The sequence below is a fragment of the Saimiri boliviensis genome, chromosome 12 (genome assembly GCF_048565385.1).
Source record: "Saimiri boliviensis isolate mSaiBol1 chromosome 12, mSaiBol1.pri, whole genome shotgun sequence".
NCBI classification, from domain to species: Eukaryota; Metazoa; Chordata; class Mammalia; order Primates; family Cebidae; genus Saimiri; species Saimiri boliviensis.
In genome coordinates, this window is record NC_133460.1 from 26,742,810 (window position 1) to 26,769,284 (window position 26,475).

General features: G+C 50.1%; 1 protein-coding gene across 14 annotated transcripts in view; it reads left to right on the forward strand.

Annotated features, from left to right (window-relative positions):
• ARHGAP22 (Rho GTPase activating protein 22) overlaps positions 1–26,475 on the forward strand; it is a 211,325-nt gene that overhangs the window by 42,507 nt on the left and 142,343 nt on the right. For 5 of the 14 annotated variants that reach the window (XM_074382138.1, XM_074382133.1, XM_074382136.1 and 2 more), the window contains exon 1: positions 6,089–6,433. The exons of the other annotated variants lie outside the window; for them this stretch is intronic. Coding sequence is in view for 4 of the 5 variants with exons in the window: in XM_074382133.1 (XP_074238234.1) it covers positions 6,400–6,433 (34 nt within the window). In the remaining variant the exon portion in view is untranslated. Of the gene's footprint in view, positions 1–6,088; positions 6,434–26,475 lie in introns of those variants that run through there. 14 annotated transcript variants of the gene reach the window in all.

Here is a 26,475-nt window from a genome sequence, read left to right on the forward strand (position 1 = left end):
AGATGAGTAGTGTTTTCCTGAATCCAACATTTACAGAGGCTTAAAATTGAGTCTGCAAGCTCTAAAGCCCAAGTGCAGTAGGCATGGAACTGAGCCACTATGAACCTGCTCCCAAAAAGGACTCACTGCCCAACTGCAGGAGTAGAGTCAGCTGACAGCTGCTAGATGTTCGCTCTTTTAGGGTGAGCCTCAGCTTTCCAGCCAACTTCACTCTCTTCTTGGATGGCTCCCAGGCAATGACTTCATGAGGCCACATAGTACAGTCCTGGCCACCTATGCCCAAAGCCAGACCCCTCCAATGGGTCATCTGCTCAGAGCTCTAGTTGGGCTGGCAGAAATACTGTCAGGTTTACAGTGTGCTCTGATACTCCCTGCCACTGCTTCCCTCTTTTTCTGAGCAAAATATTAATCCCTAACAAAAAACTCATATCTCAGCATCTGTCACTGGAACCCAGCTGAGGCATCACTCATTCATCCATTCAGCACACACTAGGCATCTTCTGACTTAGCTGCTGCAACATTAAAGGCGATGTATGACAAGGGCTACCACCGAGGTTGAAATAAAAGGCTATGGCTATGGTGCCTGAGCAAACTCAGTGACCCTAACCACCTTCCTCCCAGACCAGGGATGAAGGACTCTAGAAATCGTACCAAGCATACAGGTCACAATCTAGGAGCTTTCCAAGCAAAGCCTCTGTGCTCCGGTCTGAGCTCTATTGCTCTAGCCTGGTATGTCTGGGTGGTTTCTCAGTGCCTAATTCTGTGTCTTTGCCCTTCTCTCCATGGTCTCAAGACAACAAAGACCCCAGCAAAGTAGAAGTCCAGGTTTTAGTCCCCTTCTGGGGTCCTGGGTTTGCCATGGACTGCAGGATGTGAGCAAAACTGAAATTAAAAGCCAAGGCGAAAGGATAGAGATGTGGAGCCAAAAGGCGGAAACAGACTTTAGTCCCAAGGTGGCAGAGCTGAAGCCAAGAACAGTGGGTGGGGAGAAAGGCCATGCCAACTATGACAGAGCAGCCCACAGTGCCCAAGTACCCAATGGCGAGATGACCAAGGACAGGCTTACAGTACAAGCAGGTCAAGGCCACCAAAGTGGCACAAAAGTTCATCTTTGATGAATCCCATACAGTTTCCCAATTTAAAAATCTAGGGAAAATATTTTTTAATTCAGCATACGATAGGTTCTGTATAGAGATGATACATAAATTATGGGTGAAGGGGCTGGAAAAGCTCATACTCCTCTAAAGATCTCGCAAAAAGCCTTGTAGAAGGTCCCTGTGGCCTTGGGCATGGGTGATATGGGAGATGTTAAAGGTGCTGAACTCTGACCATAGAGCACTGAGCGGGGAGGTGCTGCTGGAACAGGGTCTAGAGCAGGCGTCCCCAAACTTTTTACACAGGGGGCCAGTTCACTGTCCCTCACACCGTTGGAGGGCCGCCACACACTGTGCTCCTCTCATTGACCACCAATGAAAGAGGTGCCCCTTCTGAAGTGTGTCGGGGGGGCTGGATAAATGGCCTCAGGGGGCCGCATGTGGCCCGTGGGCCATAGTTTGGGGACGCCTGGTCTAGAGGAATGCATCAAAGTTCAAGAGGTGAAAAAGGGCAGGCAGAGTGGAGGGTGTAACCAATTAGAATGTTGGCTACAGTAACAAAGAGGACCAACGATGCAATGACTCAATATAGTAGAAGTTAATTTCTATTTTTCTCAAGATGCTTCCAGGTTGACAGTGAGGGCTTGGCTCCATGCAGTCATTCAGGGCCCCAGCTTGCAGGGACTCTAGCATCTTCTACATGGGAATTCCAAAGCGATATTATCCCAGTCACCCAGAAAACAGAAATAAGCTTAGAAGGATGACAAGAGAAGGGGGTCCTAGAAGCCAGGCCTAGAAGAAACCACATCACTTCTGCTCGTGTATAATGGCCAGGATGCAGTCACACCTAACTGCAAGGAGGCTGGAAATATAGAACATCTGTGTATTCTCAGGAAGAAGAGGAGAACAGATTTGGGTAAAGAGCTGGCATCTTCTGCCTAGAACGGGGAGTCTACAGTGACTGGGGCAGACAAAGCAATTGTGGTAGAAATGGGCCAGGGGTGTGCTGGCAAATGCTTAACAGCCAGCTCTGTAGAAGGAAAAACAAAACAAATCATTTAAGCTCTGATGTATTGCATTTGCTGGTTTTCTTGGTGTAAATACTCTCACAACATTCAATTTCAAACTACCAGCATGATGTCACTGAACATGAGAGTGGAGAAGGGATGTGTGGCAGCAACCCAATAACATATATTATCCACCAAGTAGGAACAATAGATGTCAATCACCTTAGGAATAACAGAATGTAGTAGAATGATTTGGAAATGATGAGTTTTTAGTACTCACAAGTACCTTTGTGTTAAATAGTTTAATTATGAGTTTATATATATTAATTTCTAATATTGTTCTTGTTTAACAACTGGCTTACAAAACTCCTGAAAATTTAACAATCAGTTCTCATGTCATTGGTACACGCCAGCTGGTCCAGCCCACCACTGGGATAGACAGAAGGAGAAACCGAAGTATGAGGTGGGAGCTGCCCATGAAGACCTTGAGTGACATGCAAGGGAACTGGGGGCATCAGCCTCCTGGCAGCAGGAACAGAGTGCTCTAAGCAGGCAGGCTGGAGACCCCGGTGCTGGTGACCCCTAGGCAGGCATCACAAAGCTAGAGTAGCATTGTTTCTCCCCTCTGCCTCCAGAAGGGCTTACTCTGGTCCTCCCTGCAGCTTCTAGAACAGGGGAAGCAAGGCTCTGCTATCTATATGTTACCTTTGTGCAAATTAGAGGAAAGCTCCCCCTTCTAGCTGCACACTTCCCCACCTCCCTGTGCCGGAACACAAGGCTTTGCCAATAGAGCCCAAATCCAGCCTCGCCCCCCACCTCCCCCTGCTGGACACCTCTGTGAAGTGCACAGACTACCCAGCAACACCTGTGGCTCTGCGTGGAGTTGTCTCCAGTTGGGGCTTGGGACAGATGCCCTTTCCACTTTCTGACCAGGAGATTTATTGGCAGATGTGCCTCTCCCTGAGAAGAATCTCCCTTAGGATAGCAGTCAGCAACCACCACCTCTGGCAGCTCCATGTGCAGTTGTCTTCTAAGGCTGTGGTTCTCAACCCTGGCTGAATCCCTAGAGGAGCTTTTACAACTCTCAATGGCAATAAACACTCCAGACTAGTTAAATCAGAGCCACTGGGGATGGGACATGGGAAGTCACTGTCAGAGCTCCCTAAGGTTAAGAACTACTGTTTTGAGGGCATCCTGGCTCTGGGTCAGTTGATGTTGATTGGCAGCCATCACACCAAGAGGCGTGCATTTCAGTAGATGCCTTCTGGAGAGTTCTGTCCATTCAGTGTACCCTCCACATACCCTTTAGCTCCTGTCCCTGAACAGCCCGTAGAAAATGCTGAATGATTCAAGGCAGGAAACCAGGTGAAGGCAAAGCCAGTTCCGCTGCCAGAAAGGGGCAGCACCATGCAGGCAGGCACAGGGCAGTGGGGAAGGAGGCATCTCACTGTCTGTATTGCTAAGCTAGACCTGTATTTCTTACTCCTTTGTCTTGGTGTCCCACTTGTAAGTGAGAAGAGTGGGGCTGGTTCTTCAAATAAAAGCTTATAGGAGGTCACATGTTCAACAGATCCCCTTGTCCCCACTCCTTCCTCCCACAAGTCACCTCAGAGGAAGGGGAAGCTCCTAGCTTCCTGCCCATGAGGGTTGGTAAACCTCAGGATGGAGGGGCTACAATTCCTGCCTCTGTGGACCCTTCATCTCAGGAAGCACTGGGAGCACAGTCTTAGGGCGGAGAGAAGAAAGGAGCTACTTCGCACCCCCCCCCGCCCCACTCCCCCCGCCTTCTCACATGCAGAATCCAGATCAGCTCCTGCCCTTTTCTCAGCCTGACTTCTGGGTGTGAGCCCAGAACCTGTGGTTTTGTCCACTTCCACCAGAAAAGCAGGCTAGTGAACGCAGTGACTTAATGTCATTAGGGAAAACAGCTGCACAGGAAAAGCGCCTGGAGGTGGTTTCTTAACCAAAACAAGTGTGAGTGGACCCAGACTCAGTCTCAGGGCATTTCCTTGCCTCATTTGGAGAAACTGGTCCAGGCTGCATTACTCACAAATGGCTTCCTGATTGCTCAAGACATTGTCGCAGGCCACAGGACTTGCCCTATGACCCTGGTGTCGACATGAGATTTTCTAGCTTGATTCTCCCCACTCCTCCTGGGTGGCCTCTGTCCCAACCAGGACTTGTTCCTCGCCTTAAAGAAAAAGGAGGTCAATTCTGTCATTCAGTGGTGTTTCTTGGAGCTTTGCATCAAGCCAGTATTTTCTGTGAGGTTTCTGGCCTGAGAAAGCCTGGGGCTCAGTGAGGGCGTAAAAGAGGGGCAGTCTAGGGACACAGATAAGGGCCTAGGGGAAGTGCTTAGTGGCTCCTTCTGCTGGTGGAATCAGGAAAGTTTCACTGGGGAAGTGCCCAAAGAGGGACAAGGCAATGTGAGGAAGGGCATTCCAGAAAGAGGGGCTACACTTGCAAAGACGCAGCTACATGTGCAAAGACACAGAGTCACACGAGAGCGGGGGCTGCACATGCAAAAACAGGAATACACAGAAGCAGGCGCTGTATGTGCGTATGGCTGTATAGAGCATGGGCAAGAGATAGGTCAGAGAGGAGGCCAAGGATGCTACCATGAAAGACCTGGAATGTTATGCCAAGATACCCATTCATCCCACTGAGGAGCAGCTGAAGACCAGAACGAGTGACCTGATGCTGAGTAAGAGAGCTTTGACTCTGCCTTCTCCCACCAGCTCGGCCATGTGGCTCACCACATCCTGGTGCGTCTTCCTCCTTGCTCGGCAGCCCTCCCCTCTCCACAGGGCACATATTCTCTTCCCTAGGGAGGACCGCCACACTGATCTCCCCTCTCCAGCTGCTAAAGTTGATTACACAGCAATAGGACACTTAGGGATCCATGGACATCGGGCACTCCAGGGGGTGTGGAGGGTCAGGGGGAGGGCATGGCCATCCAAGCAGGGGAGAACATTGTTTAAATCCCTCCTTACCAGCTACTGAAAGGATCACACAGTCTTCAGATCCAAATAGTCAGCCCTAAGCTCAGATGCCTAAGAGGATAAAAGTGTTGTTTATCGGAGGCACAGAGGCAGCTCACCGTTCAGCAAGTTCATTGGGGGCTCAAGCCAGGAGCAGTTACTATGCAGTGATGGGAAGAGGGTGGAGAGGCTGGCATCACAGAGCAGCAGAAGCTGTGGACACAGCCCTGGGTTCCAGTGCCCACCCTGCTGCCTGGTACCATGTAACTTTGGGCAAGTGATTCAACCTTGCTGTGCCTTGTTTTCCAGATTTGAAAGCGATGATAATAGCACCTGCCTCAGGAGTTTGAGGGTTACATGAGATATTGAATGTAAGGCACCAGCCTCAGTGCCTGACACATAGTAGGTGCCTCATAAATGATAGATATTGTTACAATTGCATTCCTTGGGTAATTATTAGCATCTTGAGGCTGGATTCCCCTCCTCACAAAGCCCCAGTACGCACCCTTTAAAATTATGCCAGCATCAAACAGAAACATGGCACTGAGCAGAGATTCACTATTCTCTTCAGATCCTCCTGTGTGCAGAGCCCTGAACTAAGTGCTTCCTGCCCCCTTATTCCTGTCACCTAAGGAGGCATAAATAGTATCCCTAGCAGGCATCTTCCTGCTGGGAGTCTCCTGAGGAGCTAACACTGCCGGGCTGCTAGCTCCTTCCCAGACACACCTGACTTTCAACACTTCAAAGAGAGAGCTCATAAGCGGGTCCCCTTGGGCTGGGCCCTGGAGAGGGCTTGGCCACCCTCCCAGCAAAGCGCTCTCCCACCCGGGCCTTGGCAAGGAGTGTGGCCCCCAGGCGGCAGCGGCAGCCGGGCGCTTTTCCTCTATCCTCAGCAGACGACGGCCGGAACCCCAGTAGGCGCTCCCGAGCCAGGACCGCGCCCCGCGTCTCCACTGGCCCTGCCCCTCTCGGCCCCGCCCCCTCGCGCCGGGCTTGGACAGCCACGCGTGCGCTCAGGCCAGGCGGAGGAACTGCCCCGCCCTGGTCCAGTGATTGATCAGCAGTGATTACTGAGGCTTTAGTGGTCCGCTTGGATGGGAATTAATTCTGGGATGGATAAATAATACATCAAGGTTTATGTAGTCCAAGGCGAGCCGTCAGTCCGGAGCCAGGAGAGGGAGCCAAGGGAGCCTAGCGCCAGCAGCCAAGGGGGCCCGAGTGAGCAGGGATGAGGGGCGACTGGGCGCGAGGACGAGCAAAGGCAAGTGGATGACAGCATGATCGGCCCCGCGGGGCTGGCCGGGAGGCTGCAGGAACATGCTGAGCCCAAAGATCAGGCAGGCCAGGAGGGGTAAGTCCAACTTTCTGGGGTTTCTCTGGGCACCGCATGTACTTCCTGGCAAACGTGCGCGGACACTCGGCCAGCTGTCACGCCGTGTGTCACTTGGGGCGGGCGTTCTGGGACCATTGCCGCTGAATGGTGAGCATCCTCCTGAGGAAGTGCCCTTCCTCAGGAAACTCCCGGGCTGTGTGCGGACCCGACCTGAGATTGCAAAAGGGCGGTGGTCGGCTTAGTTCCCTAGTGGGTGTGCAGACTTCGTCCCACATTCCGCATTTTACAAAGTCCCTCGGTCGCACCACATGACCTGGTGGCAACTTTAAGGAAACTTTGCTTCTTTAAAGGAAATGCCCAAGATTTGCCCTGTGGCCAACACAGAAGCAGTCCTTACCAGGGAAGGCAATGCCCTGGCTTCTAGAAACAGCTGGGTGCAAGCGAAGGTCTTCATTCCCACTGCTCTGCAGGCAGCTTTTTCTCAAGCAGGCCCGGAGCAGCCAGGCTTTCCTGCCAGGAGAACACCCAGAAAGCTGCAGGGCCTGGGGCTAGGATGGGTGGATGGGGGAGCAGAGTCAGACCAGTAAGAGACGAGGGTCAGGAGAGTCCAGGATTGGGCTCTCCAGCCTGTGTCCAGCCAGCATCCCAGCACAGTGACCTGAAGACTTGGCCACTGTATGGTGTTAGAGACAGCATCTCCGTGGACAACTTCTTGGCCAGCGAAAGTGTCATTTTAAATGAGAACATCTGTCTTTTAAGAAAATAGAGTGTGTCTTTTCAGGTGGCTGGTATTTGAGAGGGCTGAGTTTCTTTTGTAAACAATGGAGGATGGGTCTTTGGAGGTGGATGGAGCATCTGCCTGGGAGCTTAGAAACAGTTTGTGTCTCACCAGGCGTTTGTGGCAGGGGGCCTCCAGCCTCCTGTGGATTCACAGGGAAAGCACCCATCTTATTAGCACACTGTGCGCACTTGGATAATTTTCCTGGATGGGACCCGCCTTCCAGTGTGTTCCACAGCTGTCGGCACCCGCTCTGCAAGGTGCTTTCAGACGGACTGGAAACTGTGGCACCCCCTCTGTGGGGTACTTTCAGATGGACTGGAACCTACAGAGCCCAGTGAGCAAAGGAGGATGTTGTACGCTCTGCTGAGGAGGGGCCAAGTCTGATGATGACCCAAGGGATAGGACAGACCAGATGCCTCTGCACAAGCTTAGTTCCACCCTCCCACTCCTGTGTAATGAGCTGGTCACTGGCCACATGCGGCCAGCAAGCACTTGGCATGTGACTAGTCCAGGCTGAGAAAAAGACACATCAAATTTTGACAATTTAGTTCAATAAAAAGGATGTACAATATCTCACTAATAATTATTTTACTGAAATGACAATATTTTGGATATATTGGGTTAAATAAAATATATTATTAAAATTAATTTTACCTATTTTACATTCTGTTACTAGAGCTACTAAAACATTTACAAGTACATATGTGACTCATATTTTTTATATTTCTATTGGCCAGTGCTAGTAAGAGACCAGTGCTTCAGCAAAGGGACTAACAGGCAGCCTGTCTTTGAAATTGCAGATTTCTCATAAACATTTGTTTTAAGTCAATGGTTCTCAACCAGGAGCAATTTGCCCCCCACCCCACTCAGGGAACATTTGAACATTTGGTACTGTTTCAGGATATTTTTGGTTATTCCAGCTGAGGGGTGCTAACAGCATCTAGTGCTTATATGCCAGCCACACAGCCTTCCCAGTACCCAGTGTTCCATAAGCCTTCCACCATGGAGCTTTTGCACATCTTTCTTTCCCTGGAATGCCTCCCACATTCACATGTGCCCACATGCATGCATATATGTGTGTGCACATGTGTGCATGCATGCAAACACAAACACACACACACACACACACACACACACACACACACACACACACCCCTTAACTCCTATATACCCTCTGGCTCTCAGTTCAAGTGTTGCCAGCCAGGGAAGCCTTCCCACACACCCCAGTCCAGGCTGAGTCCTCTGCTCCATTTCTTCTTTTCTTTATGGCATTTACCATAGGTTGCAGTTGTAGGCTCCTGAATGTGACAATTTGGTGAATGTGTGTCACTTGCACGGTTCCGTGAGCTCTGTGAGAGCAGGAACCATTTCTGTCTTAGCATCATTATATCCCCAATGCCAGGTACCTGGTAGACATTCAACTTGTGTTTTTTGAATTAATGGATGGATAGCTGGATAGAGGAAAAAGCATTTGCCTGGGTGGCTGGAACACTGTCTCTGCCCTAGCTGGCCCAGTACTTAGGAAATTTGGCCTCACCTTTCACTGACTTATATGTTACAAATATTTTCCCAATTTGTTGCTTGCTCTTTACATTTATATTGGAGGGTTTTCTTCTAGATTTAGATGTTTTTAACTTGCATACATTTTCTCTTTAGAATTTCTGTCTTTGTTTGCAATATTTCAAGATAAAATTGATGCTGGTGTTAAGGATGCTCCTTCTTTTAGAGGAAATCATCAGACTGAGAGGCAAAGTTATAGCAGCTTTAACCATCTCCCTTAGCAGGAGTGTCAATGTCTCGGGAGCCTTGATGAATGTTCAGAGCCTGGTCAATACTTTGGGGGTAGGGAGAGAAAGCTCTATTAGTGTGATGAAATAACTTCAGTGGCCTTATTCTCGTGATTGTTCCACAAGAAAGTAAATCAACATTTATTGTGTACCCATGCTCCAGGTATTTTTGTTGAATCTACCTCATTTAATTCTCGTGACTGCATTATAATGTGATATTATTGCTACCATTTTGACAAATGTAGAAGGAGAATTACAGTTGCCCAGCCAATAAATGTGGGATTTAAATTCAATGTCTGTCCAATGCTAAGGCCTCTGCCTTCTCCCTAACCCAACACTATCTGAAGACCACCACACGTGGCCCTGTACGTCTCCATGAGAGCTGTAGATACTTTCAGTGATAAAATGCAATAATATTTTTAAGAAGGTGCATCTAAACACATGGAGATTATATTTAGACAACCGATAGAATGTTTAAGGTTGGATTATTGATACCTAGCAGGAAACCAAGCAAATAAAAAAAGCAAGGCAATTATGAACTCCAGGGAAAACAAAAGTGATTCACAAAAGAAAAATTATTAACATATACAACATACCTCAAGTGGGACTAGCAATTAAATGATGCTAATAATGAAAATTCTGTTGATCTAACCAAAATTATAATATTGGGAGGGTGGAGTGGGTACTTACAGATGGTGGAGACAGGAATAGAGAAAACAAAATCTTTATCTTTTATAGTAAGAAGTTAATAGATAACACTTAAAAGGAAAAAAATGAGAAGTGGTAATAAATAAATACTATCCGGAAATGTAGAAGTAAATACCAAAAGAACCAATGACAAAGGTGGAAAGTGGCTGCCTCTGTGGGGTGGGGAATGGAAGTAAAGGGATAGGACACTGCTGGATTTTACCACAAGGCTGTAGGACTACTTGAAAAGTGGTTAGGAAATGACAGCCCAGAGGCCAGCTGACCTCACACCTGCTCAGACTGGGGATCCTTCAGAGCCCTGGAAGATTCTGACCTTCAGGGACACTCATTGGGTTAGCAGGCCTCCTCGGCTGCTTAGTTATGAATGTTGTGGCTCCCAGGACATACCATTGGTGACACCATGATGGCCCTGCCCAGGCTTGTCAGGTACTGTGAGGAGTCCCTATGAGAGCCCTCACCACCTTCACGGCACTGAGAGGGAAGCAGCTAAGGAACAGTCACCTAATTAGGGGACACAGCATCTGACTTTGCCTGATTCAGAGAGAGGACAAAGATTTAGCAGAGGGGTCGATGAGGCGTGCTGAAGAGGGGGCGTGTTAGAACCACTCATGGAGGGTCGCATCCAGGCTGTGGGCTGGAGCTCAGCCTCAGAGGAGCCTGCACTGGAGAAGGAGGGGCAGAGGGGAGGCCCCGGCAGTCTCTTTACACCCAGGCCTGCCCCCGGCACCGCTGCCTATAGCTGATACTTTCCGCGACAGCAGAGGTGCCCAGTCCTGAACACCCTCTGCCACTAGCAAGTCCTCCACTCCACGGAGAGGACCAAGCTCTCTCTTGTCTGTCCTTTCTAAAAATGTGCTCAGAACTGAAATGAAATTACAGAGGCCCTCAGATTAGCAAAGAGTCCGGGACAAATCCTGGGGAACCTGATTAGAAAAAATAAAAATTCCCAATTTGGGGATCTTTGAACAACAATGGCCTCAAATCACATTGCAGCCTGTCTGTGTGTGTGTGTGTGTGTGTGTGTGTGTGTGTGTGTGTGTGTGTGTGTTTGTTTTGTAGTCTTCTAGCATTTTCATTGTTTATCTCTAAGAATTTTTTTCCCATTGAGGAATAACTTACTGAGTAAAACACACAAATCTTAAGTGTTCTCTCAGTGACCAGCCTGAAGATGAAGAGAGAAGGCATTTTCCTTAAGCCCAAAAAGTTTTCTCCTGTGCCTTCCCAGTCACCCCCACCCCTCTCCCATCCAGGTTGACACTTTTCTGATTTTTAGCACCCTAGAGTGATCTTACCTATTCCTCAGTTTTATATAAATGGAATCAAGGATATGACTTTCCATTGTTAATACATTAAAGGCCACGAACAGTCCTTCCACTTTCCTCCTTAAGGAAGGAAGGAAAGTGAGACAATCTTTATTGACTGTTTAGAATGTGCCGGATGCGAGCTGGACCTTCCATTACATACAAATGTCCCATTTTAATCTTTACATCAACTCTGTGAGACAAGGGAGAAGATAGAGGAAGAGTAATTTAAGTAAAATGCTCAAAACTGCACCACCAATAAGAGCAGAAGCAGCTTAAACACAAAACTCTGAGAAGTCTCCCTCCCAAATCCAGCGCTGTGCGGAGGCAGATGGAGGCTGATGTGTCACTGAGCAGCTCATGCCCCCAGCGATGCCAGCAATACAAAGCTGTCGAATCCTGCCCAGCCCTCACAAGCACCTGTCTCATTGGCAGGTGCGCATAATGCTATCCCCACGGGCAGGGGCCAAAATGAAAGGTGGAGACGGGGGGCCAAAATGAAAAGTGGCCAGACAGCCACTCTGTCCTGGCCTGTCCCATATTTGCTCCCCTGAAAGGCAGCCTGGCCAAGCAGCAGACTAGCGGGAAAGGAGAGGGGAATTGGTATTTGATGGGACACAAAGCATGGGCATCCTGAGGAGTTGGCCTTCACTAGGGGTGCCAGGTGTTGGCTATGGGTGCAAAGGTGTGTGGTGGGTTCAGACGAGCCTGGCCCCTGCCACCTGGTGATGCTGACGAATCCCAGATTTGGCTGCTATTTTACTTCAACTCCCGTATTCCTGGGGAGAAAAAAAAAGGATTAGCTGTTCCAAACACTGCAGGCTCGGATAGCTTCCCCTCCCTGTTCGCATGAGGAGTCAGACACCGATTTAACTCTTCGTGCACTGAGCAAGTGTTTAATAATCACAACAACCATGATAATGCCTGTTGAGCTCATGGGACATGCTGTGGAGCAAGCGCAGCACATGAAATGACTTTATTTGTGCCCTCCAATGTCACCACCTGGCAGGCCCTGGGTTAACTCTGGGCATGCCTGGACAGAGATGCCCTAGGGTCACTTTTGTTTGCAGCATATAAGACCAGGTCAACATTTCCAGTCCATCATAACTGGCTTTGACCTACCTCTTTGAAAGCATGCTTCTTGGTTTGGCCCTCACTTTAAAATGTCACACCCCGTGTGGCTTCGAGGCCGGTTGGAACTTCCTGTTTGAAGTCCTGTTGCACCTATCACATGCAGGCACGTGCATTATCTCCCTTCATCCTCAAGGTTTCCCATTGAGAAAGAGACCACTATTGCCCCATTTTTCAGATAAGGAAATTGAGTCCAAGAAAGGATAAAGAACTTGCCAGCCAGGAAGGGTACCCAATCAGGAAGGGGGGCCGCTGTGATCCAGAACCCAAAGGCTGCTGAATACGTAGTGTGCACCTTCAGATTTACACACCAGGCTCAGATCCAGGCAGCAAGAGAGGAGAGCTGTCCCAGGTGGTGAAAGCTTCTGTACCAAAGTCCAGAGATGCCAACCTGTGGCAAATAGTGTGCCCCTGTGGTGGCTGCAATGCAGAAAGGCAGTGGGAGGACAAGGTGATATGAGGGAATGGGCCTGTCCCACATCCAGGCAGGGTTTTAGACAATGGAGTGGAGTGCCTGACTGGAGCCTTAGGCAATGAGGCAGGCTGCAGTGGGGGCAGCAGGTGAGCAGGGAGTGGCCCTGAGGGCAAGGAGAGAGGGTAAATGCTTGTGGGAGCAATGGTATTTCCCATCTGCCACCTGCAGAGAAGGAGACACAGGGGCCTTTGTCAGAGCAGATCTATGGAGAGCTGGGTTCCTGTACTTCCAGACACTCTTCCCCCAGTGCCAGCTATGGGCTGGGCAGCAGCTGGCACCTCACCACCCTGCAGTTTGTAAGTACCAGAGTGTTTCAACACCACAGGCTAAGAACAAACACTCCCAGCCACCACCCTCCACCCAGCCCTTAGGCCACCAGTCCATCTGCTGCTGCCTCACGTTCATGCCAGAAGATGAAGGTGGCTGTTTGTGCCCAGAAGAGGGGCGCTGCAAACTCAAGCCTCCTCTCCCAACCAACCCTCACCTTCTCCTTCTTCTCAGATACCTCTGACCAGCTGATGGGGAAACAGAGTTTCTCTTCCCATCTAAGATGCCAAACATCCATAAGTGCGCCCACCTGACCAGTGCTCTTAGATGCCCAGAACACACAGTGCTGCTAGGTGCTGGGCTGGAGCAGCTCCAAGCTGGCCTTGAAGCCCCAGACAGCTGGAGAACAGGCCATGACCTTACTGTTTGAAGGTGGGGATAAATGATTTATTTGCAAGACAGGCCTGAACTGAGTTAGGTGTGAGCCAGGAGGCCACCCTGGACTCCACTGTCCAAGGCAGCCAGACAGGCAGACAGTCAGGACCCTGCCGTGACTCTGCTGAAATCCTCACCAGACCCAGTGATTACTTAACCAAGGGTAGAGAACGTATTGATCTAAGCTAATGGCTCATGGGCAGGCAGAAAATGAAATTTATAATTGACATGAAATTATATTGATTCTACTGATCCCAGCCTCTTGGTGAATGTCCTGCTCATCTGAACAGAGCAGAAACAGCAAGCAGCTGGGGTCCTGGGCAGCAGCCCCTGAGCAATGTCCAGAGAGAGAAGAGAGAGGCTTCCGAGGGGCTCAGCCTGTGGGAGCAAGAAGCAGGGTCAACATTGTCCACTCAGCACTTCACTGCTCTCAAAGCAAGCTGCCCATTCATTTCATTCTCACCACAGTCTAGAAAGCAGCAGGATCCATATCTGGCCCGCATTTAGAGATAGAAACCTGAGGCTCTAAGAGGCTAAAGGGCCTCAGGACTCGGAATCCTGTGCATCTGCATGACTTCCACTCTCAAGCTTGAGGATTCCTGTCTCACGTTCACAGAAATGAGACACTTGTTTATGAAGGAGAGTCGCACGTCCAGCCAGAGGGGTCAGCAAGGTCCCAGGGGCAGCATAAGGGATGGAAGTCAACCATTCTGCATTGAGAGCCTACCAGAGTGGTCTAAGTACCTTAAGAGGTCACTGCACTGACACCCTTCAAAAGTGAATCGGGACTCACCAGCAGAGTCATGAGTCCAGGGAAAGAGAGTGGCAGACACATAGGGCCAGAGATGTGGCCCAATGGTCCATGTGGGACCTGTCAGCTTGGAGAGACCGAGGTGTGTGATGTGAGAGGGAGAAGCTGAGCACCGGCTCACAGAGGCCCTCCATATCACAACTACATTGGGCCCATGTCTCCGGTGGCTAAGGATGTAGAGAAAACTGTCTCCACTCTGAAAAAGGGATACAGCCTCTTCCAAGGGGCCACAGCAAGAGAGACCCCAGAATGGGCTGAAGGCAGAAGTTGGAAGAGATCCAACAGGCTGCTTTTTCTCAGAGGGTGAGTTTTCATTAGTCTGGCAGGGGATTAGGGTATGGTCTCTCCTAAGGCAGGAACGTGGGTCCCAGAAGAGTGAGAGTGAAAAGCCTGGGAGTGAAGTGAGACTTCCTGGGCTGGACCCTGCGCTCTCTCACTCTCTGCATCTTCCTGTTCCCCTGCTGGGCACACTCTTCACCCCGCAGAGAGGCTCACCGAATTCATTCATCCCTCCTCACTTCACCCTGGCCTCTCTGCCCTCTCCAGCCAGTCCCCGCCCCCACCAAGTACTATTGTCTCGCTTCTGCCTTCATGCTCCCTTCTCCCTTTATAGGTGACAGCAAGTTCTGGTGTTGGGGTGTCCGTCCCCCGTTAGCTCTGCCAGGGTAGGTGTGTGCCTTGCATCTCCGTATGCAGTGGCTCTCACAGGTGGACACACAAGAGGCCTCATAATCTCAAGAATGGGTAAATGAACACTAGATCCACTGGAATCTAGGGCTGCCTCCTGCGTGGAAGTGAACAAACACTTCAGGTGTCTCCCGGCTTCCCACCGCCCTTGCTGAAGACCAGCCTCGGCTGAGCCAGGAGGCAGACCCAGGAAGCATTGATTAAAATAACTTTCAAGAATGCAATCTTTTCTATTGATTTTTATTTATTTATTTATTTATTTTTATTTTTTATTTTTTTGAGGCAGAGTTTCCCTCTTGTTACCCAGGCTGGAGCGCAATGGCGCGATCTCGGCTCTCCGCAACCTCCGCCTCCTGGGTTCAGGCAATTCTCCTGCCTCAGCCTCCTGAGTAGCTGGAATTACAGGCATGTGCCACCATGCCCAGCTCATTTTTTGGATTTTTAGTAGAGACGGGGTTTCACCATGTTGACCAGGATGGTCTCGATCTCTTGACCTCATGATCCACCCACCTCAGCCTCCCAAAGTGCTGGGATTACAGGCTTGAGCCACCACGCCCGGCCTTCTATTGATTTTTAAATCACTAAAGTACTCAGTATGAAAAAAATCCAAACTCTCTAGTCTATCTAATCACTGTTTTTAAAATTAATATTTTTTCACTCCCAGGGGCAGGAATAGAGAGGTTATGCACCCTATTGACTCTAGTTCTTCACGCTGAGCTGAGGCTCATTAGGAGAGCTTGTTCTCTAGACCCCTTAGATGGGAACGTAGGCACAAACAGGTGGCCAGTTAGAGCCAGGAAGAATGCAAGTCACACATGAAGGTGGGTTTATGGGCTCGTGCCTGTAATTCCAGCACTTTGGGAGGCTGAGGCAGGAAGATTGCTTGAGGCCAGGAGTTTGAGACCAGCCTGGGAAACATAGCAAGACCCCATCTCTCGCAAAAAAAAAAAAAAATTAGGTAGGCATGGTCATGCATACCTGTAATCCCAGCTACTCTGAAGACTGAGGTGGGAGAATCATTTGAGACCAGGAGGTTGAGCCTGCAGTGAGCTATGATCATGCCACTGCACTCCAGGCTGGTAACAGAGCAAGACCGTGTCAAACATACACACACACACACACACACACACACACACACACACACACAAAGTTTTTAGAAGTAGGGGCACTCAAGAGCCATCAGATAATGAATTATCTGATGTTCGTGCAGAATTCCCAGGACAGTGTGGGACCCTGAAGGAGCCCCCCTTTGCCCTTGGCTGCAAATTGCGTTACCTTTATGAAACCATCTCTTTCCGGCCCCTTTAGAGTGCCTCTTCCAATACCTCACCTCCCTCTTCTCGATCAATCTTTTGGTCTCAATGCTTACCCTTTAAATCAATTCAGCTCTGAGATCCATCTTGCTCTTTTCCCAGCCCGGCTTTAAAATCTCATTGACTTTTATAAATCAATTGTGTTCAGCTCTCCTGTCCTGCAGCCACTTCTCCTTGCTCTAGGGACTGCACTCACGGAGCTGCAAAGAGAAAACATCCCTGGCCCGCTGCAGGGTGCCTCCCCCCAGGGAGCATCTCCAGAGCTGAGAGCCCCGCAGCTGCCCAAAGGCCAAGGCTGCCACAAATCTACTCAGAAGGTCCTGAAAGCCATTGAATGTGTTCAGTGGGGGTCTCCAAACCAAAGCAGACCCTGAGATAAGGATTCACATGCAGTAATCTATTAATGAAACCTTCAGAGGACACTGTTAGGGTGTGGGGGTACAGGGATCAGAAAACAGGACATGAGCCAGGTGCAAAGCCCAGGAAAGGAAGGTCTCAGCCAGAGCCCCCAAGGAATTCTCAAGTGTGAAGTACATCTCTGGACCTTGCTAGAAATAAGATTGGTCAGGGGCTTTCAAGCTTCTGGTGTCGGGGGCAGGGGGTGGGGGGGCGAATGATATAAACTCCTAGCCACTCCCAGTCCTCCCAGTACGTGTGCAAAACAGGCTCCAGTAACCCAAGTCCAGTCTTCCAAAACCTGCCAGCAGTCCTGAGAAACCACCACCCCACCCCTGGGAAGATAAGTTGGAAGGAAAGCACAGTTGGGGGTGGGGAGGAGCACAGACACAGGAAAACGGATCCAAGAGAATTTGCGCAGAGCTTCAACATATCCATATGATCTGAAAGCAACGTCACACGGATCATATGAACTTTGATAGCTGCCAGGTGCTCTTGTCAGTGCACAGCTGGGTGCATGAGTTGATCCACATGCCCTCACTGAGCCCCTGGTTGGCAAGAGAGAGACGAGGTGGAGGAGGCAGGCTGGAGTCCCATGCTAACCCAAGCAGCTCATCTGCAGAGAGGGACCAGCATTCTCACTCACTGTCGCCTGATGGTGGTTTCATGGAAGGCCCACAGATGGGCAGGGTTCAGGTTTCCACCAGCAGCCTGGCCTGTCATTGTGAGCTGGTTGGTTTAGCCTCTCCCACTAGCTTGGGAGCTCCGTGCAGGCAGAGGCTGTGTTCTTGTTTGTTGTGGTCCAGAGCCTAGTGTGGTACTTGTCTCAGATACTCATAAGCATGTATCAAATAATGATCCTTTAATTGCTATTTTAGTTCTCCTGTAAGGGATCCAGCTCCACTCCAAAAGAGCTCTTTCATTTAAAACTTTTCATTGTAATTTACATAATCAACAAATTTATTCCCTTCCTGTAATGTGCAGTATAACAGTTCCAGGCTTCCCTTCAGGAACATTATCACCGTTCTAGGCGGGATATGTTCCTCCCAGACCTAACGGTGTATGAACACCAGCACCCACTGAGAATACATTACAATGTCTTTTTTAGGATTTTTGTTTTTCTTTCTTTCTTATGTAAAGTGGTTCCCCCATATCCACAGTATCATGTTTGGGGTTTCACTTACACATGGACACCCACAGTCCAGAAATAAACAATTCATAATTTTTAAATTGTGCGCTGTTCTGAGCAGCATGGTGGAATCTCCCGCTGTCCCACTCTGTCTTGCCCAGCACGTGAATCCTCCCTTTGTCCAGCATCTCCACACTGTCTAAGGAACCTGCCTGTTGTCACTCAGTAGCCATCTCAGTTATCAAACTTACTGTCACCACATCGCAGTGCTTATCTTACAGTAACCCTTGCTTTACTTAATAATGGCTCCAAAACACTAGAGTGTGGTGCCAACTTACTAATTAAACTTTGTCGTAGATATATATGTATAGGAAAAGCTGTATACATGGTTCAGTACGATCTGTGGTTCCAGGCATCCCTGGAGGTCTGGGAACATTCACTGGGGGTCTAAGAACATATTTCCCCTTGGATAACGGGAGACTACTGTAGTTGTATATCTTGTGTATTGTTCTGAAACTTCCTTTCTTCCACACTCCTATAATATAATTGAAGTAAATGTTGCAGTAAAGCAGAAAGGGGAGATGGAGGAGTGGGGATACAGTTTCCAAAGAGTGGTAAGAGAGGCATCATTGAAAAGGGGACATTTGAGTAAAGAGTGAAGGGGCTGAGAGAGGAACCCTAGGGGATCCAGGAGGAACCAGCGAGCAGAGAGCATATGGCAGGTGCAGAGCCGGGTGCTGGGCACATGTCTGCAGGAACAGCAGAGGCCACTGTGGCCAGGACAGGAGAGGACGGAGGAGGACGAGAGGCCACGTGGCCAGTCCCCAGGACCCTTGTAGGCCATAGTGTTATAGTGTGGGATCTGACTCTTGCTCTGAGACAGCTCAGGAGCCCACAGAGTTTTCATAGGGAGCAACACTTAAGAACTAAGTCCCACGCTTAAGAACTCTTGCTGGCTGCCCTGTTTTGAAGAGGCTGCATGAGTAGCTCGGGTAAGAAACAAAGCAGCTGGGAGCATGGCAGGTCTGAGCGTGCGGTATCCACTGGCTGAGATGGGGGTACCATGGGAGGTGTGGGGTCCAGGGTAGGGAAAGACCAGCAGTTCTACTTTGGACATGCAGCGTTGGCAGGGTCGAGTCCAGGGTTGAGTCACATGAGGGCCTTCTGTGCACTGATGGTGTCCAAACCCATGAGGCAGAGGTATAGACAGACATGGGGACCATCAGCACTGAGCGGTCAGGACGATGAGGAGATGGGAGCGGCAGCCAGTGAGGGAGGGGAGAAGTGGAGAATATGATCTTGGAACCCAAGGGTACAAAGTGGTTCGGGGAAACCGAGGAATCAGCCTCACAGTCAAGGGCAGCCAAAGGATCAAAGAGTGGGAGGACCGACTACACCCTTGGGTTAAACAATGTGAGGGTCATTGCCAACGTGGTAAGAGCAGTTCTGGTGGAACAGATGTTAGCAAAGCCTGACTGGAGTGTGGTCAACAGAGAACAGAAGCCAGGTGCGGTGGCCGCTTGGGAGGCTGAGGATTGCTTGAGCCCAGGAGTTCCAGTCTAGCCTAGGCAGCATAGTGGTGAGACTGTGGGGAGAGAGAGAGAGAGAGAGAGAGAGAGAGAGAGAGAGAGAGAGAGAGAGAGAGAGAGAGAGAACAGGGCAGGATTGGAGACAAGGAGTGAAGAGAGCCGAGGTGCTGAATAAAAAGAGAAGCTAACCATGTTAGCGTGTATATTTTGATGTCATTCTTTTTGTCTTTTCTAATGTGAATATAGCACAGTTTATTTGTCCATTTTCTTACTAATGGGCATTCAGGTTTTTGCATTTTTAGGTATCAGTGGGCATCCTTGGTTATGACTACCCATGCATTGCAGCTCTCTCTGCAGGACAGAGGTGAGCAGCACAATCGCTAGATTGCAGAGTCTGCATGTTTTATTGTTATTGTTGCTGTTGTTGTTGGGTTTTTTTTAGACAGGGTCTTGCTCTGTTGCCCAGGCTGGGGTGCAGTGTTACAATCTCCACTCACTGCAACCTCTGCCTCCCAGGCTCAAGGAATCCTCCCATCTCAGCCTCCTGAATAGCTGGGACCACAGGGGCACCCACTATGCCCAGAAAATATTTGTATTTTTTGTAGATATAGGGTTTTGCCATGTCGTCCAGGATACATGTTTTTAATTTTAATGAATACAGTCCAATTATTTTCTGTATGTGACTTAGAATTACTCACAACCTCGCCAACATGTGACATCACCAAACTTTAAAAGAAGGTACCTATCTAAATGGTACACAGTGCGGGTTCTCGTTACGGCTGTTGTCTGCATTTCCCCTCTCACTGCGGAAGTTCAGCGTCCCCGCTCCTGCTAGTGGTTATCTGTATTTCCTTTCCCTTCCATTGCGTATTCACTTCTTCAATTGCTTCAATTCTGAGAAATGAAGGGTCCCTCGTGGATGGGAGGATGTGTGAATCGGTGCCTCCTCTGCTGACCCTGCGCCTTGGGGTGCCTTGGCGTTGTGCAGCCCCCTCCTCTAATAATGAACGAACCTTTGGGTACTTGAATTCCATTTGCCTACACCCAGGGTTTTGGCTACTTGAGTTTGAATTAACTTGTTGTTATCCCAGGCTTCACTTCTTTTCGAGTCTGTGGGCTCACAGGCATCCTCCTTCTTACCCTGGCGCTCCTCTTCTCTGGAGGCTCCGAGCTGAAGCACTTAGGGGCTGCTCAGGCTCCAGGTGCAGGCTCAGAACTATAGTGTCCATAGTGAGCAGGACCAGCCAGGGTTTGAATCCCAGCTCTGCCACCTAAGAGTAATGCTGTATGACCTTGAGGAAACTCTTCTCTCCTCTGAGTCTCAATTCAAACATCTGAGAAATCAGTGTTGCTCTGAGGAACAAGTGAAATTATTCAGGTCACCCCCCGCCCCGGCCCTAGCTCTGGCCATCACAGGCTCTTGTGCAAGTCCATCCCTTCCACTGCCCACCCTCCCCAGCCCTACCCTGCCCATACACTGAGTTTCTTCTTTCTCTTGTCTTACCCTGAGAGGAAGCCATACCCCCATGTCTCCCTCCAGCGTCACCAGGACAGCCAGGCCAGAGTGACGTGGTTAAGAGCCAAGTCTACTGTCCTCAGTGACTGGAAAGGCATGCAGCCTGCATCCTCCCTCACAGACCAAATGGCAGGGCTCAGTGTGACCTGCACACTCTGGATCAGGCCACCCAAGAGTTTATGGGCACCCTGGCACAGACACAGCTCGGGGCTGCAGAGGCATGGGGTGGGGGCATTGTCATGACGAGCACAAGGAGGGCCATGGGAAGCAGGTAGGCTCTCTAACCCCACAAGGTAGGGCCCAGCTGGTAGGGCACATTGGAGCAGACGAAGGCCTCGTTCCTGCTGCAGGGCACCTCTTGTCCCTTGCCGCAGCTGAGAAGAGTGTCTTGCCACCTCATGCTCACCTCCAACCACCTGAGCTCAGGCTCCACATCCTGTCACCTGCCAGGAATTTTGATCTTGACTCATCACCCCACCTGACCCTCACCCACAGCCTCCGCCTCTACCAGTCCAAATGTACTTAAACTGGCTCGGGCCCCTCCCGTCCTAGTAAGGGGCACCCTGCCCCTCCATGCCATCCTCCCCTCCAGCACACTCCCTGCTCTTCTCCTGCTTGCAGGGAACATTCCCGAAAGAGTTCTCCAGGCTCCTTTGCTGCACTCTCCCTCCCATACCCCCTTATCCTCTCTCTGTAAGGTGGCCCTGGTGCACCCACAGCCCTCCACCCATGACTCTGCCACCTTAACTCTCTTCCCTTGGCATGTGCTTTACCTGTTTTTGAAAATTTTGTTTATAATTGACACATAATAATTATACATGCCTGTGGGTGCAGTGTGATGTTTCAGTACATGTGTACATTGCATAATGATCAAATCAGGGTAGTGAGCTTGTCAGTCACTTCAAACCTTTACCATTTCTTTGTGGTGATAACTTTCAAGATCTACTTTTCTAGCTGTCTTAAAATGCACAGTCTTGTTATTAGCTATAGTCTGCCTGCTGCGTAATTGACCACAGGGCTTATTCTTCCTGTCTGACTGTAACTTGCACCCACTGATGGAGGGGAGGGGAAGGTGGGGGGAGGTGGGGATAAGTGGGTCTGTGTGCACCCCTTCCCCACAACCCCCTCAGACCCTCCTACAATACTGTCTTCCTGGCAGTTCTCCCTTCTCTCTGGCTGCTCCTCCCAGTGTCTCTCACAAGCAAATTGCCTCTTCCTGGCCTCCGTGCCGGGTTCCTTAGGGTTCTCACCTCGGCCTCCTTTCTGACTCCAGAGCTTCCTGGGAGAGTCCATGGTCCCTCGTGGCCGTTTCATGAAGGGGTGAGGCGCACAGGCCCTGAAGTTACACAAACTCACATTGGTAAAAAGGCTGGGCCACCTGCCAGAGGCCTGTCTCAGCCCTCCAAACCTCAGCTTGCACATCTGAGAAACAGAATTAATAACACTTGCCTTCAGAAGCAAATGTAACAATTTATACAGAGCACTGAGTCCATGCAGAGCATACGGGATCTGAGCACTCAGAGACGAGTAACTGCTATTACCATTGAAATCACTCACTGAGCTCCTCCTGTGTGTGGGTCCTGATGCGTAGCGCCTCCCTGAGCTGACTCTCTAGTCGCCCTCTGGGTCACATTGGACTTCCTCCTGGACCTATTCTTTCAGGTGCCACGAAGAAAGTCCAACATCGCTGCAGGCCAGTATCCTAAGCACACCACCGCAGGAACAGAAAGCCAGTACTGCCTCTTCTCACTTAGGAGTGGGAGCTAAATGTCAAGTACACATGGACATAGACGTGAACAACGCACACTGGGGCCTGCTTGACGGTAGAGGGTGGGAGGAGGGTGAGGATCGAAAAACCACCTATTGGATCCTATGCATAGTACCTGGGTGACAAAATAATCAGTACGTCAAACTCCCGTGACACGTAATTTACCTGTGTAACAAACCTGCACGTGTTTCCTGAGCCTAAAATAAAAGTTTAAAAACACTAATAAATAGAAAGTCCGACATGTCCCGGTTCATCTTGCCCTTTAGTAGCTTTCTCCCCGCTCCCTTCCCCTCCCGCTCTGCACACTGTCAGTCAGGAAATCTACCTTCCTGAATGTCTCTCAGAGTGGCTGCCTGCTCTCCGCATCCTGGAGATGCGCCCCCTGTGTCCTCCCCTCCTCTCCTACCCTGGTTGGTCCCCTCAGCTTCCCCAGTTTCCCAGCATCGGAGTCAGGCCTCCAGGGCTCCTGGGTGAGTCTGTAGGTACTCGCCTCGGGGTCTCCCTCCTCTGTGAACTGACACCTGGACCAAGATCTCAGATTCCCAACTTAAGATTACTCCACACTGGTGCATGTGCACAGGCACACACGCACACACACATGTGCACAGGCACACACGCACACACACGTGCACGCACACAGGCACACACATACATTCTCTCTTGCGCGCACACCCACGAACACTCATACATACAGATTCATTCATGCACACACGCTCACTTGAAAGCATGCACCCACACTGTCTATTTCCCTCTCTCACACATTCACATACACGGAGCTCCCCAGGAGGAAGCTGGGTCCCCTGGGCTGCCCCTCTCCAACCCACCCTCCCTCACTGCTCCAGGCAGACACTTTTCGGACACCACCGTTCTGTCAATTCAAAGGCAGCCTTTGGCCAGCCCCAGGTGTACAGAGATGAATGAGATACTCGCCTCTTCTTTTCCTGACCCCTGGTTCTCAATCTTGGGAAGAGGAAGATACATGCACAAACCACCACATTATATGCTAGGCTGCTAGTCACACTATTTTAAAGAAGAAATTAGGCCGGGCGTAGTGGCTCACGCCTGTAATCCCACCACTCTGGGAGGCCGAGGTGGGTGGATCACAAGGTCAAGAGATCGAGACCATCCTGGTCAACATGGTGAAATCCCGTCTCTACTAAAAATACAAAAAATCAGCTGGGCGTGGTGGTGCGTGCCTGTGATCCCAGCTACTCAGGAGGCTGAGGCAAGAGAATTGCCTGAACCCAGGAGGCAGAGGTTGTGGTGAGCCGAGATTGTGCCATTGGTAACAAGAGCGAAACTCCGTCTCAAAAAAAAAAAAAAGAAGAAGAAGAAGAAGAAGAAGAAGAAATTAAAGTGAAAAGAAGGAGATGGATTTCAGTGGAGTGGCTGTGGGAGGGCCACACAGTATGATTCACACCTTGAATGGAGGTGGGGCTCTAACAGCGAGGATGAGGGGAAAGCCAGTTGTCTGGTGTGGCCGGAGCCCAGTCAGTAATTATGTAAGAGTCATCTGGGCTGCTTCAAAACCCAGATTCTGAATCCTTCCCCCTAGAGGTTCTGATTCAACCGATGCAAACAGGGACCCATTTAAGGTGAGTGTAATAAGCAGACACCTTTGGCAGCCATTAGCCTGGGCAGGTGATGTGGTGTGTGGCCCCATGGGATGATCCTGTGCTGTGACAGGGTGACGACTACCGGGCTGGGGCTGGATTTTCCTCTGTGTGTAGTAAATACCATAACTACTGCTGTGAAAAGAGTAAGACCTTTTAGAACTGTGTGTGGGAAGATCTGTGTGTAGCTCCCTCAGTAGCTGCATATCTAATTTGGAGAATCTTGTGGAAGGCAGGAGCAAAGAGTCAGGAAGTAGCCCAGGTAAGGGATGGTCATATACAAATCAATTCAGTAAAGGGGGGATGAAAAGAAGGCAGAATGCAGAGAGAGAATCTTCAGATTTGGAAAGTCAGGGGCTCTAGGACTTGAGATTTGTCTGAACAAGTCCAAGCTGTTAAATCTGGTTGGTCGTGGAGCCCTGGATGAGAATGGGGAGGAGGAATGTGTTTGAGAGAGGCATGCTGAATTTGGACATAGGCCCAGATAACCATGAGACATTTCTCTGGAGTGTCCTGCAGATGGCTTGACACACGAGTCTGAAGTTCCTGAGTAAGATCTGGGCAGAAATAAAGCCCTAGGATTCATAACAGAATAGAGACAGCTGGGACAACCCTGGGCAACAGCAGGATTTGGGAGGATGAAGTCAAGGCCAGAAGCAGGCTGGGGAGGTGGAAGAAACCTGGGCAAAGACATGGGTATCTGGGCTCTGCAGAGAAGGAGGAAGAAAGAGCTTCCAGAAGCAGAGGATGATCAACAGTGTCTGAGCTGCCACAGGGTATCAGAGGCTAAGACCCTTAGATCCCACTCAGGTTGGGTTTGGTCAGAGCACTATTAGGATAGGCCAAAATCTCCAACTGCAAGTACTTGGTGGGGACTAGGGTGTGAGGAAGAAGAGGCGGGTGTGTGGGCCTCCCTCTCAAGATGTGCCTGTCAACAAGAGGAGGTGACAGCGATCCCTTGGCACATGAACTCATGTGAGCCAAGAGATTGCAAGTGCCAGGCTAGCTCCTTCCTTCCAAACCTGAGCCCCGCCTCCTCTGAGGTGATCCCACACTTAGTATCCTTCCAGGCCTGGCCTGGGGGCTCCATCTGCTGGACGGAGGGAACTCAGCAGAGGTCTATAGCAGAAGGGTCCACACCTCAGGGTCAGCATCCACACACAGCCTTTGCCTGCCCCACCAGGCCTGTGCTCTTTTGTCCTTACATGATGGTTGTGATTTATTTCCCTTGCCAAACTGAGGGAACACCCCCGCCCAGGAAGCATCATCAAGTCAACTGGGCTCTGTACCCAGAGGAGCTCCGTAGATTTGGAACAAATGGATGAGTGAATAGATGGTCCTGCATGTGTGTGGAAGAGCCACCTTTGGGGAGGGTGGAGGGGGAAGGGCACCCTTGTCCTCCCCTTGGTCCTGAGCTTGCCTGGGGTCTGCTCCTGGGCCCCTCCAGAAACTAGGATCCGTTCTGGAGTCTTAGAATGCTAGATCTGTTTGACTTGAGGCCTGGTTTAAATATTAACAGGACCAAATAAATTGATTAAAGGAAGTGCTGATGACAGGAGCAGTGGTTATTAATAAATCATAGGAATGATTGTTTTCCTTTCAAGAAGCTCCATCAGCCTAATATATGTGTGATCGATCAGCTGGGAAAAATCCTAGGCTGGTTTGGCAGCTTCAGTAGCATCTGCAGGAAGTGCCTCCCTGTCAGAAGGGCTGGAGCCAGCCTTTACTCTCCTCCAGGGTAGGGCAGGTGGAACCCTCAGGGATGCCTGCATCTGCTGAAATAGAGACCAGCCAGAGCTTCCTGCCTGCCAGCTCCCTCGCCCTGGGTGAACATGGCTCCTCATACCTGCGCCCTCCTTACCTGAAGCTCTCAGGAGGCCTGATGCCTGAGCCTTGGGCATCAGGGCACAGAATGTGCTGACCTTCTTTGTCTTGCTACATTGAGGTACCTACAGACCAGTTCAGCAGTCAGCTACACATTGATTGCACAAGATCCTGCTCTCAGCCAGGCTCAGCGTCCATGGTGCTGTGCACAGGGAGCTCACCCTTCCTGGGGCAGGCATGCCTGGACAGAGAGCACCTCGCAACATTGCTCACTGCTAGAACAGACAGTGCAGCAGCCCTCAGAGGAGTCGGGCTGCGCTGATGAGTCACCGAGTTTTTGTTGAGTTCCTAATGTGCGCCAGCCCTGCACACGATGCTGTAGGGGATGTGGAAGGAAAAGCAGGTGCATTCCTGGTCCTGGAAGCACTTCTTGAGCCAGCTTCAGGCCCTGTTGTAATAGAAGACAAGAGACAGAATCAGGAAGGTAGCCCTAGACCATTCCATGACTTCAGTCCCCACTGGAGACCCCATCAATTTATTAACAGGACCAAATAAATTGATTAAAGAAAGTGCTGATGACAGGACTTCC